This window comes from Megalops cyprinoides, chromosome 15, assembly GCF_013368585.1.
Source record: "Megalops cyprinoides isolate fMegCyp1 chromosome 15, fMegCyp1.pri, whole genome shotgun sequence".
In the NCBI taxonomy this organism is placed as follows: domain Eukaryota; kingdom Metazoa; phylum Chordata; class Actinopteri; order Elopiformes; family Megalopidae; genus Megalops; species Megalops cyprinoides.
In genome coordinates, this window is record NC_050597.1 from 4,473,463 (window position 1) to 4,487,613 (window position 14,151).

The 14,151-nt window shown below is 39.7% G+C and overlaps 1 protein-coding gene across 1 annotated transcript in view; it reads left to right on the plus strand.

The window, feature by feature from the left end:
• The window catches only part of LOC118789779 (VPS10 domain-containing receptor SorCS3-like), a 116,801-nt gene that overhangs the window by 94,039 nt on the left and 8,611 nt on the right, over positions 1–14,151 (plus strand). The window contains exons 12-22 of the mRNA XM_036546385.1: positions 13–89; positions 679–770; positions 1,933–2,040; positions 3,015–3,132; positions 3,617–3,750; positions 4,431–4,544; positions 5,724–5,895; positions 10,291–10,477; positions 11,633–11,766; positions 11,939–12,062; positions 12,645–12,757. Of these exons, the coding sequence (XP_036402278.1) occupies positions 13–89; positions 679–770; positions 1,933–2,040; positions 3,015–3,132; positions 3,617–3,750; positions 4,431–4,544; positions 5,724–5,895; positions 10,291–10,477; positions 11,633–11,766; positions 11,939–12,062; positions 12,645–12,757 (1,373 nt within the window). The remainder of the gene's footprint in view (positions 1–12; positions 90–678; positions 771–1,932; positions 2,041–3,014; positions 3,133–3,616; positions 3,751–4,430; positions 4,545–5,723; positions 5,896–10,290; positions 10,478–11,632; positions 11,767–11,938; positions 12,063–12,644; positions 12,758–14,151) is intronic.

The following is a 14,151-nucleotide window of genomic DNA, read 5'->3' on the forward strand; positions in this document are numbered from 1 at the left end:
TGTATTTCTTAGGCAATATCGGAGCCGAGCTCTCATACAACAACGTTGGGATGTACGTGTCCTCAGACGCTGGGAACACCTGGAGACAGGTGAGAGGGGTCTATCCTTTGGCACTGGTGTGCTTTCATTCATTTAGAATTTAATAAATATCATTTAATTATGGAACGCATTACTAAACCTGCTATGCATTTCCCACTTTTGGTTTTGAATTGTTTTGCTTCATGTAAACTTGAGTGATGAGTTCAATTTAAGTTTAAATTTAAGTAAATTTCAGTTTAATACTCCAATGAGCACAGCTAATTAAAAGGGACGCCCCAAAGATTTGTGGTTTTGTGTTTGAGACCAGAACATATCTTGAAACAAAACTGGTTTTACATTTTACCAGCATGAGCTACATTATGAATAATATGTTTCATATAGATGCAATTACATGGCTGACTAATTGTTTATTTATTCCCAAATACAAATTATACAAATAGTAAATGATACAAATGATAGAGTTTTAATAATTACAGATTGGATCCACTGGAGCAATTTAATGGCCGTCATCATGTATAAAGTAAATTAAGATATGAAATCAAACCATTATGATCGACCTCTGATATTTTAATCAGTAATTTTGTAGGGCTGTGTCACCTGTATGCAACAGTAATTTTTGGTTATCTTTGTCTAATCTAGATTTTTGAGGAAGAGCACAGCATTTGGTTTTTGGACAAAGGTGGGGCTCTCCTGGCTGTGGTACAGGCAACAGTACCTGTCAGACACTTATGGTATGTTCAAATGATATACAGCCAGCTGTTTAATATTGTGTGCTGTGTAATGGTGCGTGATAACCGTAATATGGTCTGCTTACGAATGCTTAATGACCCATTAATAAAGGCATGATCAAGTCATTATAAAATCATCGGCGTTTCATCAAATATTCATATATACAACAAGGAAGTTGCAAGATTGAGAAACCTTCCACATGGGGTTACAAAAACCACCGATGCTCTGCTTGTCTATGCTATGTTTCTATGCCCATCTCAAAAATGCAAAGACAGGACATGTGTGGAATGTGTCTCACTTTGGCATTCCTGACCTCAAGCATTAATGCACTAATGACCTATGGACATTTAAAATCCTTCTGTACATGCTTCTGTATAAACCATACCGTGTCTAAAGAGAGGCTACATTATAGCCTTCTTATGCATTGCGGGTCTTTTGAATCGGAACAGTTCAAGGACTAGTATAGAGGTCAGGCTGAATGCACATCAAAAAGACGACGATTGCCTTTCCCCCCCCAGCTAACATGGGTGTCAAAAGTTTCCAGTCCATTTTTCCAATGCTCGTCAAAGCTGGTGGACTGGCAGCCTTGCTAGCACTTTTAGTCAGATGAAGGCAAGTACAGTTTGCAAGTGTCATGGGAGCCTGTGCATTGTAGCAGCCGTGTTATTCCAACCGTGTCACAGCAAGGTAGTTGAGTGTACACACTTCTGACGTGCTGTTGATAAGCTGTCAGGATCGATACGAGCATGAGTCTGTGATGAATGTTTTAAAAATATGGTTTTATTTGCTCTGTTATAGAGTGGTTAGAACATGAATAGTTTCTCCATTTCTCACTTGAAGCCTCACTGCATTTTTTTTTCCTTTCCCTTTACTAGATTTTTTTAACTTTTAGAAATACACTATCTCTATGCATTTGACTTATGCATGACCTGTGCTCTGTGACAGTGCAGAAGAGGGTTTCCTTTCAGTACTTCACGTCTGAAATATTGATCAGAGTGAATTGGAGCCTCCAATTTAGGTTCAAGCTTCAGTGCACCTGTGATACAGTTTTCATTGTAGTACCGCCTTCATGCACGGGAAAACAGAGGTACCTAACGCGGGACGACTATCACAAACACTGCCTTGTGAGCCAGGTGAGAATGCACTATGTTGTGTTGCCTGCAGGATCAGTTTTGATGAGGGGAAACACTGGGAAAGGCACAGCTTCTCTCTGGTTCCTCTGTTCGTGGACGGAGTTCTCGTGGAGCCCGGGACAGAAAACCACATCATCACGTGAGCAAAAGCAGTGGCCAAAATCCCTCCTGTGGCCAATTTGCTTTGACATTACTTTCTCGAGGGTTTGAGAATAATTTTAAAGCTTTGAGTGGGCCCTGGTGCATATATCGAACGGCACGCTTATTAAACGTATATCGGGGAGCTGAGAATCGATTGATGATGCAACACTGTCTCCAGGCAACAACATTACCATGATACAAATATCCAGAACACAGAATTTGTTATATTGATGTAGGGAGGTACATATCACACCTCCTTTTTCTCGCCCACTGGCATGCCACCCTTCTTTTTCCTTACTCCTGTATCCCCATTGATCACAACAGGAGATTTGCCACTTAATTCTGCAGAGCTGTCAGGGTAAGGCAAGATAAGCTTGTATGATTTTGTTTCTGTACATTACTTTGGGTAAACAGTATTGTTGCAGTTACGTAACAGCATTGATTTTCTACTGAAACCTCTGCTATGAGGTTAGCTGTATAGTTAGCTCAATTCATGCTAAGGTTCTCAGAGTTGCTTTTTTTCCATTATCAAATAAACAGTTTTTAATCCCATGATGTAGCTAGGTCATTAATGGATCACAGGCAGATTGAACATGTTGCTGACAATGTGCACAATAAACAAAGGCGTGGCATAACAGAAATACTTTTTTCCACCAGTATAACAAATTCTGGGTTCTGGCCATTGATAGCTACATATTTGCCTAGACACTGGGTTGGACAACAGCTAATGCACATACGAACTGAACCATTACCTGAATTAGAAACAGTAGTGATGAAAGTTGGGTTCTTTATGCAAGTGGTTTTTCAGAGAAAAACCTGTGTAATATGAGACAACAATAAACTTTTAAGCTGTTTTAAGCTTTTTTTAAAATACAACAGTCAAAAGCTTTATTAAAAGATTTTGTTTGATGTAATCTGCAAGGTTTCATCAGAAAATGTGATAAAGTTTTCATTTAACTTGCATTTTTAAAGGTTGTTTGGGCATTTCAGTCATCGATCTGAATGGCAACTCATAAAAATAGAGTACAAGTCCATCTTTACCAGGAGATGCACTGAAGGAGACTATCAGACATGGCACTTGCACAATCAGGTAAAAATGGAATGAGTTAAATATTGATATATGCATAATTATATTTAAGGATTTTGTTTTCAACTGAAAACATTAGACTTAAATATCATTTTTCATGGATGTGAAGCAAGTGCAGTGAGCTTTTGTTTAATACAGGTGCATATGGGCAACCATAAAACTGCATAAAACAAGAGGATGTTTTGATATGATGTGAGCCGATGTGAGTTGTCTGCAGAGCAAAACATGAAATTTACCTAACAAAAATGTGACACTGTGAAATGTGAAATGCATGATACAATGCTTATATAATGCTTACATAAGAAAATTAATCTGACAGTGTTTTCTTGCATATTTGCAATGTTATGCATTGGATTTAGGTATACATTAAGACTTCTGAAGAATTAGTTATATCTTTATATTGTGCCTTTAGTTGTCAGATTATTTTTTCACTGTATGTATTAATGTTCTTATAACAGTGTCTTCCACATTTCCTGTGGTTTAACAGGGTGAACCTTGTGTAATGGGAGTGAAACAGGTTTACATGAAACGTCGACCAGGGAACAGGTGCATGCTGGGAAAGGACTATTCCAGAATCCTTTCGGCTGAGCCCTGTATCTGCAAAAACTATGATTTTGAATGGTAATTGAATGCTTAACTAAGTGCATATAGTACATCTGTGCCATCTGTTCTCTGAGTTTTACCAGAAACACAGGTTGTCAGAGTTCACCTTGGTGTGCACTATGACAATGGTATGTTTGCGTGAATTATGCAGAGTAAAAACATATTTCATTAATCTTTAGGCTGCAGAAAAGTGATTGTTTGGCATGCGCACAGATTTGATCCCAATTAATGGTGGTAGGAATTACAGAATCTGTCAGATCCCGATTACTGTGATAGTTAATTTTGCTGGTTCTATACACACACCATATTGTGACATGCCTCATTTAGAAATTACTCACAGTAAATCATTTTCATATGGCTTTTTGAGAATAGTAGATTGTACTATAGGCCAAAAATAATCCTTAGACCTGCACTGTTAATCACTGTTGTGGCCATTTCTCTTGGCGTTAACCTCTCAGCTGTTTTTACAGACAGTAAAGGAGCCTGGATGTATTTTCCCATCTAAACAGCGGAGCATAGTCTTGTCAAATTCATGATAGTATATTTGCTCATTCAATTTTAAATGTCTCAATGACACTGCGTATGGATGAGACTGACAAACCAACCCTCAATAAGGCCTAATAGCTTAGGCAACGTTTCTTAGTGATAAAAATGCACGTTGTCTGTTTTCAGCGATTTTCGCTCTTTTCCTTTGGTAGCGACTACGGGTACGAACGGAGACGGAATGGAGACTGCTTTCCTGCTTTTTGGTTTAACCCCAGCGTTGTGGCACACAGCTGCAGCCACGGCCAGAGCTACCTCAACAGCACGGGGTTAGTATCGCAGCGATTTAAGGCCTGCAGCATTTCGGAGTGTCGCCTGACAGATTGCACAGCACTTTTCAGCGCTTCTCAAATAATGTGCGGAGCTGAGGAAGCCCTTTAACGCACCACATTCACTCAATGTAAGGTTACGGCCCTAAAAAAGATGCCGTAGGCAAGATATGAATGTTCTGCACCATCTTAATAAATCAACTTAGGTGCAATGGTGGAAGATGAGCTACCAGCATGGTTGACACATCAGTTACTTATATCTCATAATTTCCCACAATCTGTTTTTGCTCTTTTCCACAATAAACAAGTATGCAGTCTTAAATAAGGATCATCCTTTAGCAGCTGATTCCTTTGTGCTGTGATGCCATTACCCCTGTGCGTTTCAGATTAATCCCTTTAGTCATACTGAAGATTAGATTGAAGTTTGAAAACCAGTTATGTCAAATCAAAATTATTGAATGTGACCAAGTCTCTATGTCATACGTGTATGTATTTAATTTTGAAGAGCTCTAAGGTACTTACAGTGATGCACAATTAAGTAAAAAGGAATTAGCTGCTGATGGGTGATTTATTTAAATTATTTAGAGCAGCAGCCTCTTAATTTTGAGAAAAAAAAAAACAGAACATGAATAGAAGTTTAAAGATTAAAGGTAAGTTCTCTGGCTGACTGCCATTGCTCAGAGGTAAATCCGGGGCAGGTTTCTTCCTCCCAAATTCACCCGACTCCTCACCTCCTCCTTTACTTCAGACGGGAGAACAATCTTCAGTTGTGTTCAGAGCCGAATATTGCATTTCCCTTTTCTCTCTTTTTCTTCTTTTCTTCATGCATATTTCTGAGACCCCAATCCACTCTGTTCCTCATAGTTCTACTCTCCTTTTGCAAATGGTGGCTACTGATCATCTTCCCTTTAACAGTCTCCTAATGGTTCTTTACAGCATCTTCTGTCATATTTTCCCCTCTGGTACTGTCATAAACCAGATGCAATCTTTTAAGAAAAATAAAATCCAAGTTAAATAAAGTTAGCCGCAATGAATGTGTGTGAAATCGAATAATCTAGAGATCGTCCAATTTCAGCCTTATAAAACTGTCAAAAAAGTATGATCTGAAATCGAGTCAGAATGGTAAATACGGTTCATTTATTCCTTCTCTCCTCGGCGGGTTGATTGTCTCTCTGACAGATACCGGAAAATAGTGTCCAATAACTGCACTAAGGGAGTGAAGGACATGTACACACCCAGGAAGCAGAGCTGCCCCCATCGGGCTCCCCGTGGCCTACAGCTGGTCACGAGTGACGGAAAGCTGACGGCTTCGCTGGCCAGCAATGTCACATTCCTTGTGCATCTTGAAGACGTGAGTACGCACACTTCCCTTGCCTTCCATAATTTTCCGTGATATAACTCCCATATGTGATGTGTATTTTGAATTTATTATTGTGGAACAATAGTCAAGTCATGCCTGTTATCATCAGCAGCACAGCTGTTGAGCTGATACCACTGTCAGACAACAAACAGTTTGAAACAGTTTAATAGAATATGTGTAGTTGGGGCAGTAGTGTATGACATGCATGCATAATTGAGCATCCATGAATATGAATGGGTAACATCTGTAAAATGATTGGTCAGATCGTCACCATTTTGGCTGTGCTGAAGGTATGAGTCAGTCAAAAGAAAACGTTTTAGTGAAAGTATCTTCTGGAGTGGCACTTATTGACAAGTGGTATTGATGATTTAAAAGGAAAGTCTGTGGCCCTCAAATTGCAAGGGTTCTTGGGGACCCTTGCAATTTGGGAAGGATCTCTGCTTCCTCAAGGCCAGCTAGTATTAATTTGATGTGAATGGCCGGAGATTCAGTCCATTTGCAGTTTGGAATACATTTGTAGTTAAGTGCAAAGTTCTTTTTTTTAAAATGTCAATATGTGTTCCCAAATTGAATCCTTGGAAAGCGTTTGGACATAATTGACAAAATGGTCCTTGGATATAATTGACAAAATGGTCCTTACAAAGTTGGCTTATGATAGTTTACATTCAAATGCACACTTCTCTGAGGTATGCGATATGCTTTCTGAGATACCCCATCCTTTTTTTCCAGAGAAACCTTGTGTGACCTTAAACATAACAATAACCTCATCAAAACTGTAATACATAAGTTCTGCTGTCAGCATTTTATTAATGACCCTCTGCCATGCTGTGACTGATTTTTGTTGTCCACTGTCTCGGTGTCTCCTTTTAAAAAAGCGAGATAGCTAGCTGTTTATCAAGCTGCAATAACTATGACAATACCATTCAGGCTTGCCACGGTAAGGTTTTGAAATTATCAGCATTGCTCCGATTGTTGTTTTTAATAACACCAGTCACTCTGAGGCAGCAACTTTTTTGGAGCTTACTTGTATCACAGCTACATTTGTGCCAAGATACTGGATTGAACTGTAATGTAATACCCCATGACACCTTGACACCTTGTGGTGAGTGTTATGTATGTGTATGACATCTGTCAGATCTGTTAGCCGCTCAGCGCTTTCTAACCTGTCGTTTGAAATGGGCTGATGCAGAGGTGGGGGCGGGCTGCCCCCAGACGCCTTTGTGCTAGTCTCGTTAAAGACAGAGGAACCCGTTCCACTGATATTAATATGACACCCAGAAGGCCGGTCTTTGAACGCGGAGAGGAGTAAACGCTCTCCTCCCGAGCCCTCTCTGTGGCGCGGCCGTTACATTACTGCCTGATGACTCGGAGAAAGGAGGCCCATTTCTTTCATTAAGAGGAGGATTCTCCCACATGAAAGAGATGGCAAAAGGAAGGGGATGAAGATTCCCCCACGGTAACAACAGCGCTCTGCGTTTGGAAGCCTTCCAGAGGCATTGAGCGTTCATTTATATTCATGAAATCTGACCCACCCTCCTCCCGGTGGTTTAGGAGAGGGAAGTCTTTCCAGGCGGTTCTTTTCCTTATTTGTACATTTTACAAAGGAAGTGATGTCAAAAAGAAGCCTAGGGCAGACAATTGCATGTGACATGTATTATTTAGTTTATATATATTGTATTCACAAAATATTAATGACTTTTAGTGATTTTGGTTTAGTAACTGGATGCTTTCTCTCTACTGTCACACAGAGTTTCCTTGGCCCAATGAGGGGTTTACCCTTGAAAAGTGTTTAACGCTTTTACATCAGCTTTTGTGTGAACAGAGGCTATAGAAACATTCTAAAGGTTTTGCAGTGTTTAAAGATTGATTTACAATGGGACAGGGAATCAATGCAATTATACCAATCTAGTGGAATTAGGTGTCACCTGTAACTCTGGAGGAAAAAAATTACAAGTTTTTGTGGTATTCCAATAAAATATTATATTATATTATATATATATATATATATATATATATATATATATATTATATATACACACATACATACACACCAATTTCTAATTCATTTATCCTTTGAAAAAATCCTGAATCTACAAGGCGGCCCAATAGACAGGGTGGCAATAGACAGGGTGGCCCAAAGTCACTCACAAAGTCAATAACTTGGAAGCCTTTTATGCTCAGGAAACACACAATGCCCAAACATGCCCCATTTATTTGAACTGACTAATTTCCGTGGTTCATTTGACTTAGATTTTTTTATTTTGTTTAATTCTGCAGCAGCTGATTGAAGTGAATCATCCTCTCTCTTCTTTTGTTAATCTGTTAATTTTGTAGCCTCAACCTAACCATGAAAATTTTTTTAAATTGTTATTATCTCTGTTATTATCTCCCTCTGTTTTGTCCCTCTGTTTTGGGGTACGCTGAACAGTGAAACATGTATATATAAAAAAATTTAATTAAAGTGGATTTCATTTTATTTTGAAAACCTGAGATGCACACAGAGACATGCACATAGAAGATGATACTGCAAGCATAGTTGCGGTAAGCAAGAGGCATCTCGTATAATATGTAAATCAAGTATTCCTTGAAGTCTGACAAAAGCAAAGGAAGACCCCGAAATGAGAGCTGAATCACATCTGTGGTAAAGCTTAAAAGCTTTACATTTTGAATCAGTAGTCATTCCTTTGGCATTCCCGCGCAAAAAGAAAGAGAGTTGCCTTTGGCACTTTTTTTTTTTGGTTTCGCGTTTTAATTCCAAGGGTGGAATAACATGACACGTCTCAAAGCCACCCGTGGCAATTACACATGTTCTCCACAGCACTCGACAGGAAACGCCGGGCTGGGAGGGAATTCTTGGGTTTGCTTTGAAGCCTCCCGGTTCCTGCTTGGTCAAAGCCGTGACACAAATGAACATCCCCACTGAGCTGCGGTTCAGCATGCTGGAGCGAGAATTGGGGGAGGGGGGGGGGGGATTTGCGAGCCTGGTTCAGATTAGCAGGGGTTTTGAAGCATGGGCCGCCATAGCCACCAGCATCTCTGCGAGTTTTAAGCCTTCCAAGTGCCAGGCTCTGCCCCAGAGAGGCCACCCAATCTCCTGCATGCATGCATTCATTATCGGGCGCTCTCTTAGAGTGAAGAGTGCTTAACCGGCAATGACTGCGCAGCGCTGCAAAGGCAAAGGGCAATAACCACAACAACAAAAGCACGAAAAAATGACTCCAAAGTTTATTTGCCTTGGTTCTCAGTTGTGTTTTTGTACATACTGCTAAAGCGACTCTTTTTTTGATAAGGGGGTGAATTTGGGTCAGGAAAGTCATATACAACATAGATCAGATACCACAGAGGCCATTTCAAGTGATAAGTCAGTTTTCACAAAAAGTCCAGTCACTCCCTTTTGCCCTTGTATGGCAGTACATTTTCATCAGTCCTCCATCAACTTCAACACCATCCACACCACTCTCATCCATCTGTATGGACTTAATATCTTTCTTTTCCCACATTCCTTATGTCACATCAATCTCAATACAGCTGTAGTTAGTACTGTGGTGCATCTTAAGTATTATGCCAGTGTATAAACTTGCTCTGCAAGTTCTCAATGCAAGAACACTAAGTGCTATGCTATGCTCTGTCACCCTGTTCTTAATGATGAAAGCATCGGTGGTACTTTCTGTGAAGGAGCCCACATAAGTGTATAACATTGTTATAAACAGTGCATAAACCATCATATATTACTGAATTCAGGAAATACAGAAAAATAAACTTAGACTGAGGTAGACTGATATGGGGTGTGCAGTATATCATGGGTCTGTGTATTTTCACATAGGTGTACTGTGTCATAAGACATTATAAAACTCCTCCAAAACACCATCTCAGACTCATCACTCAAATCTTCTTTGTTTAAGAGATAGCGGACATTAGACATCTCGGAAATATACACTCCATGCACAGCTTGGGGCTCAGTGCTGGTGGTTAGGTATGAATTAGCCAATAAACAAGCTGGAATATTTCCATTTAGAGAATGTACAGGAAAGATTCTGGCATACCTGATGTACCTATGCTGGAATGATTGACATCAGCAGAAATCAAGGTGATGTGGACTCATGCCAAAATTCCACATTTCAGTGGGTGTAAAATATATGGAAAACATATTTTAATCTATCCCCAATGTATGGCATGAGCCAGAGCCAGTTCTGGTTTTGTCTGCACAGAACTCTGGGTTCAGTAACATTGTGAATGATCCACCCATCTGGTGGTTGCAAATGTGAAAACTGGCAGAGAGCCTTCACCATCTTCCTGTAATGTCATGTGTCAATTCCAGAATCTTTCAAAGAACATTATCAGAAATTTGTCGATTATGAACCGCATGGCTTCTCTCACTGTTTGCAGGGTGACTCGATGAGAACCAATATCCAGCTGGATTTTGGGGACGGCACTGCTGTTTCATACTCCAACCTGAGCTGGGCAGTTGATGGAATCACCCATGTTTACAAATCTGCTGGGATATTCCGAGTGACCGCGCATGCTGTGAACAGCCTGGGCTTTGACACTGCTACCTTGTACTTACACATTACATGTACGTAAACTCAATATTTAAATATATCCAGAAAGCTGAAACATTGTAGCAGTAATGGATATTTGCAATGATCATGAGAACATATGTTAGTTTAAATAATGGGAATCACCTGTTTGACCCTGAATATGCATAGGAAAGTAACAAGCTGAGACACATGTGTGTTTTAAATGGGAGGACTGTTGCAAGTAATATGAAATATTATGAAAAAGTTAAGTGTGTACTGCCAGACAGTTAATGGAATATGTCAAGTTGAACAAAATGTTATTTATCTATTATAGTTTGACATATATTAAATGAATATTAAATCCTTTCAGCTAAACAGTTGTGCACTGATTTAGCTAGGCAAAATGTTTTGTCCTGTGATGGTAATTAAAGCACACATAAATAACACCCCTTAAATTCCTCAAGTTGTAGCCTATATTTGGCAACATTTTCATGGTCTTGCAAGTCGTTGCTATGGAGATGTGGACTAAAACAGCCTATGGATTTGGTATGCATGATGCAAAGCTACACATATAAGCTTTTAGGGGGCTTTGCAGGATGAATTCCTGTACAGTATCTACCGCAGGGGCAGGCAATAAAACAAAATGCCTCCCAGCTACACAAACACACAAACCAAGAGCTCAGGGGCAAATTAATGTCACTAGAACCACTGAGGAACATTATTGAGCAACTATGCTTTCATATAAAACCAAAAAGTGGCTCTGATTTATGACAATGCATCAGGAGCATGGTGTCCGTTTCAGGACATCATCAGCCGTCCTTGTCCATCTTCAGACTCAGCTCAGGTTTTTTTGTTTGTCAGTATATCGGAAAGTAAGCCTGGACTCAGTCTATAGCTGTCCTTGAATTTTACTTCCACTTAACTGTAAGGGTTATTTTTTTTTTCCTCCACAAACACAGCCCTTCTAGTTCAACGATCACCAAAGTCAATGAAAAAGACCCCTTCCAGAATAGGTGCTATACTCGATTAACATTTTGAGCATTACATCTGAATATCTGAAACAAAGCAGAAAATCAGATGCTAATGACATTCATATGATACACAGAGCAAGCTGTAAAACTACGCTAATGGCATTTGAAAAAGGATTATCAGCAATGTGGCATTCTGCATGCTTTGTTGCCTCGTGTCTGAATGAATGTTTTGTGGTTCAGGTCCTGTGGAGCGTGTCCATCTTTCAGCTCCGTTTGTTGCCATAAAAAACAAGGAGGTGAACCTCACCGCTGTCGTCTGGCCCAGCCACTCCAGAACAGCGGCCTTTTTCTGGTGGTTTGGGAACAGCACCGAGGTAATTTCCCCCCTCAATGTCACACCAGTCTCTCGTGTCCTGTAGGATATTACATTAATGCACTCTTAGGTATTTGACGGTTTTTTTATACCTCGTTTTAAATTTTCATGTGGATGCATTTTGGCCCAACTGTTTTCAGCAGGGTTCTTATTTTCTTTTTTTCTAAAACCAGCCCATAATAACCTTGGAGGGAAGCATTCCGTACACTTTCCTTAAAGAGGGAATGAACGTTGTTACCGTTCAGGTGTCTTCTGGGAATGGCATACTACAAGATACAAAGAAGATAGCCATCCAAGGTGAATAGTAATCATAAATACCATTTTATAATAGTAATTTTAGTTATGTTTTCCCCCCAAGTTATTGTTGATGTTATAGAAAATGGCCTGACTTTGTGCTGTCTTGACAACTGGGCCATGCTTATATTGTGTTTGGTTTGTGTGTGTGTGTGTGTGTGTGTGTGTGTGTGTGTGTGTGTGTGTATATATGTGTGTGTGTGTGTGTGTGTGTGTGTATATGTGTGTGTATATGTGTGTGTGTGTGTGTGTGTGTGTGTGTGTGTGTGTGTGTGTGTGTGTGTGTGTGTGTGTGTGTGTGTGCACACAGCTGTGCACATGTGCATGTCTGGACATATGTCAATTTGCTTCTGTCAAATATGTTTAGTTCGAACATATAGTTCCAAGTAGTTTCAGAGGCCAGATTACAAAATAGGAAATATTTCTGACCCCAGTTTTTCCAATCAAATGACAAAGATGCATGTAGGTAATTCACGCTAAATTACTGCAGTAAAGTAAAAGACTGGAGTCTACAGCACTTGAAGCGGCTCTTGAAAATGATTGTGAGGTTGAATTAATAGACTACCCTTGCCCATCTGTTCACAGAATTCTTCAAATCGCTGCTATTATCCTTTTCTCCGAATTTGGATGACAACAACCCCGACATCCCTGAATGGAGACAGGATGTTGCAGATGTGATCAAGAAGGCTCTGCTGCAAGTAAGTGTACTTCTGCTACAAGCAAGTGGAGCCCTGATCCAAGCTAGCATGGCTCTGTTTGCAAGCAAGTGCAGCCCTGCTACCAGTGACAGATGTTCTGTTACAAGCAAGTGCAACCCTTCTACCAGTAGGTGTAGCTCTGTTTACAAGCAATAGCTGCCCTATTACAAGCAAGCGTGGAATCCTCTGGAAATTCATGGAGACCCAGGCTTTATTCTAATTTTGAGTTTTAATTATTATTTTCTGGGAGTATTAAAACATGGTGTCTGTGTGGCCTGGTGTCTCAAGGAACTGGGCATGTATCCAGGCAATCAGGCTCAATTCCCAGGTTGACACCTGTCAATGTACCTACCTGAATTGCTTTAATAAAATATCCTGCTGTACAAAATGGCTAATATGTAAAATATGAACTGTGTGTGTTACCTTGGATGAAGGCATCTGCCAGGCAAATAAAGATTCGAGAGTGTGCATCTCTCATAAATAAAACAGCTTGATTATTCATAAAGAGCAATTCAGGAATGCTTGATTAAATATGTGATTTTTTCTTGTTGTGCGGTTTATTTCATCTGTTCTAACAAGCATGCTGTTTTAGGAACTGCCTTCATTCATTAGAGGGATATCATTTTTTTAATCTAATGTTCAATAACCTTGCAAGTATTTTTTGAACTTGAGCTTGTAGCACTGTCTCCCATCAGGCATTGCAGATATAATATAATATCTGACAAACAGAGACTTTTAATTAGAGAGTAAAAGTTGATGAATTTTTGCAGTGAAGGGCAAGATTTCTAAGTTCAGTAATTGTATATACAGTATATAATAGCCCCTCCTGGGGTGAAACAGATTTGTGGCTGATATTTGAATGCATAACTACATTTTAATGGTGTTAATAATTAGCTTTAGGAGAATGGCTCATATATTCTAAATGTAGTGTTCAGTATCCTGTCTCCAAATGTTTTCAGAAAATGCAGGTGGTCTTTATGATCAGATAATAAAATTACTTCACATATTATGGAAAGAAATGTTTTTCCCCCCCAACATCGAAGTCTGTGTACTCTTTTGGTTGCAACTACAGGATGTCAGGTATTGGCTTTCACAGTAGCATTGTTTTAATTTTCAAAACCTCAGGTCAGACTATGCAGATATAGAAACATTATGCAACAAGGTGACACACAATTCTATTAACATACCTTTCCATGGCACTATGTTTATAAGAGAAAACCTTCAGCTCTGTATGATGGCTGTTATATGCCAGTTTTCTGATACAGCAGATCCTTTTTTGGCTGTGCATCCTTACTGTACCCACATGGTTGTTACAGACGTCATAGACCGGCATCACAGTGACTGGAAATTACCAGCACATTCAACATTGAAACTCAAATTCAGGCCATGCCTTG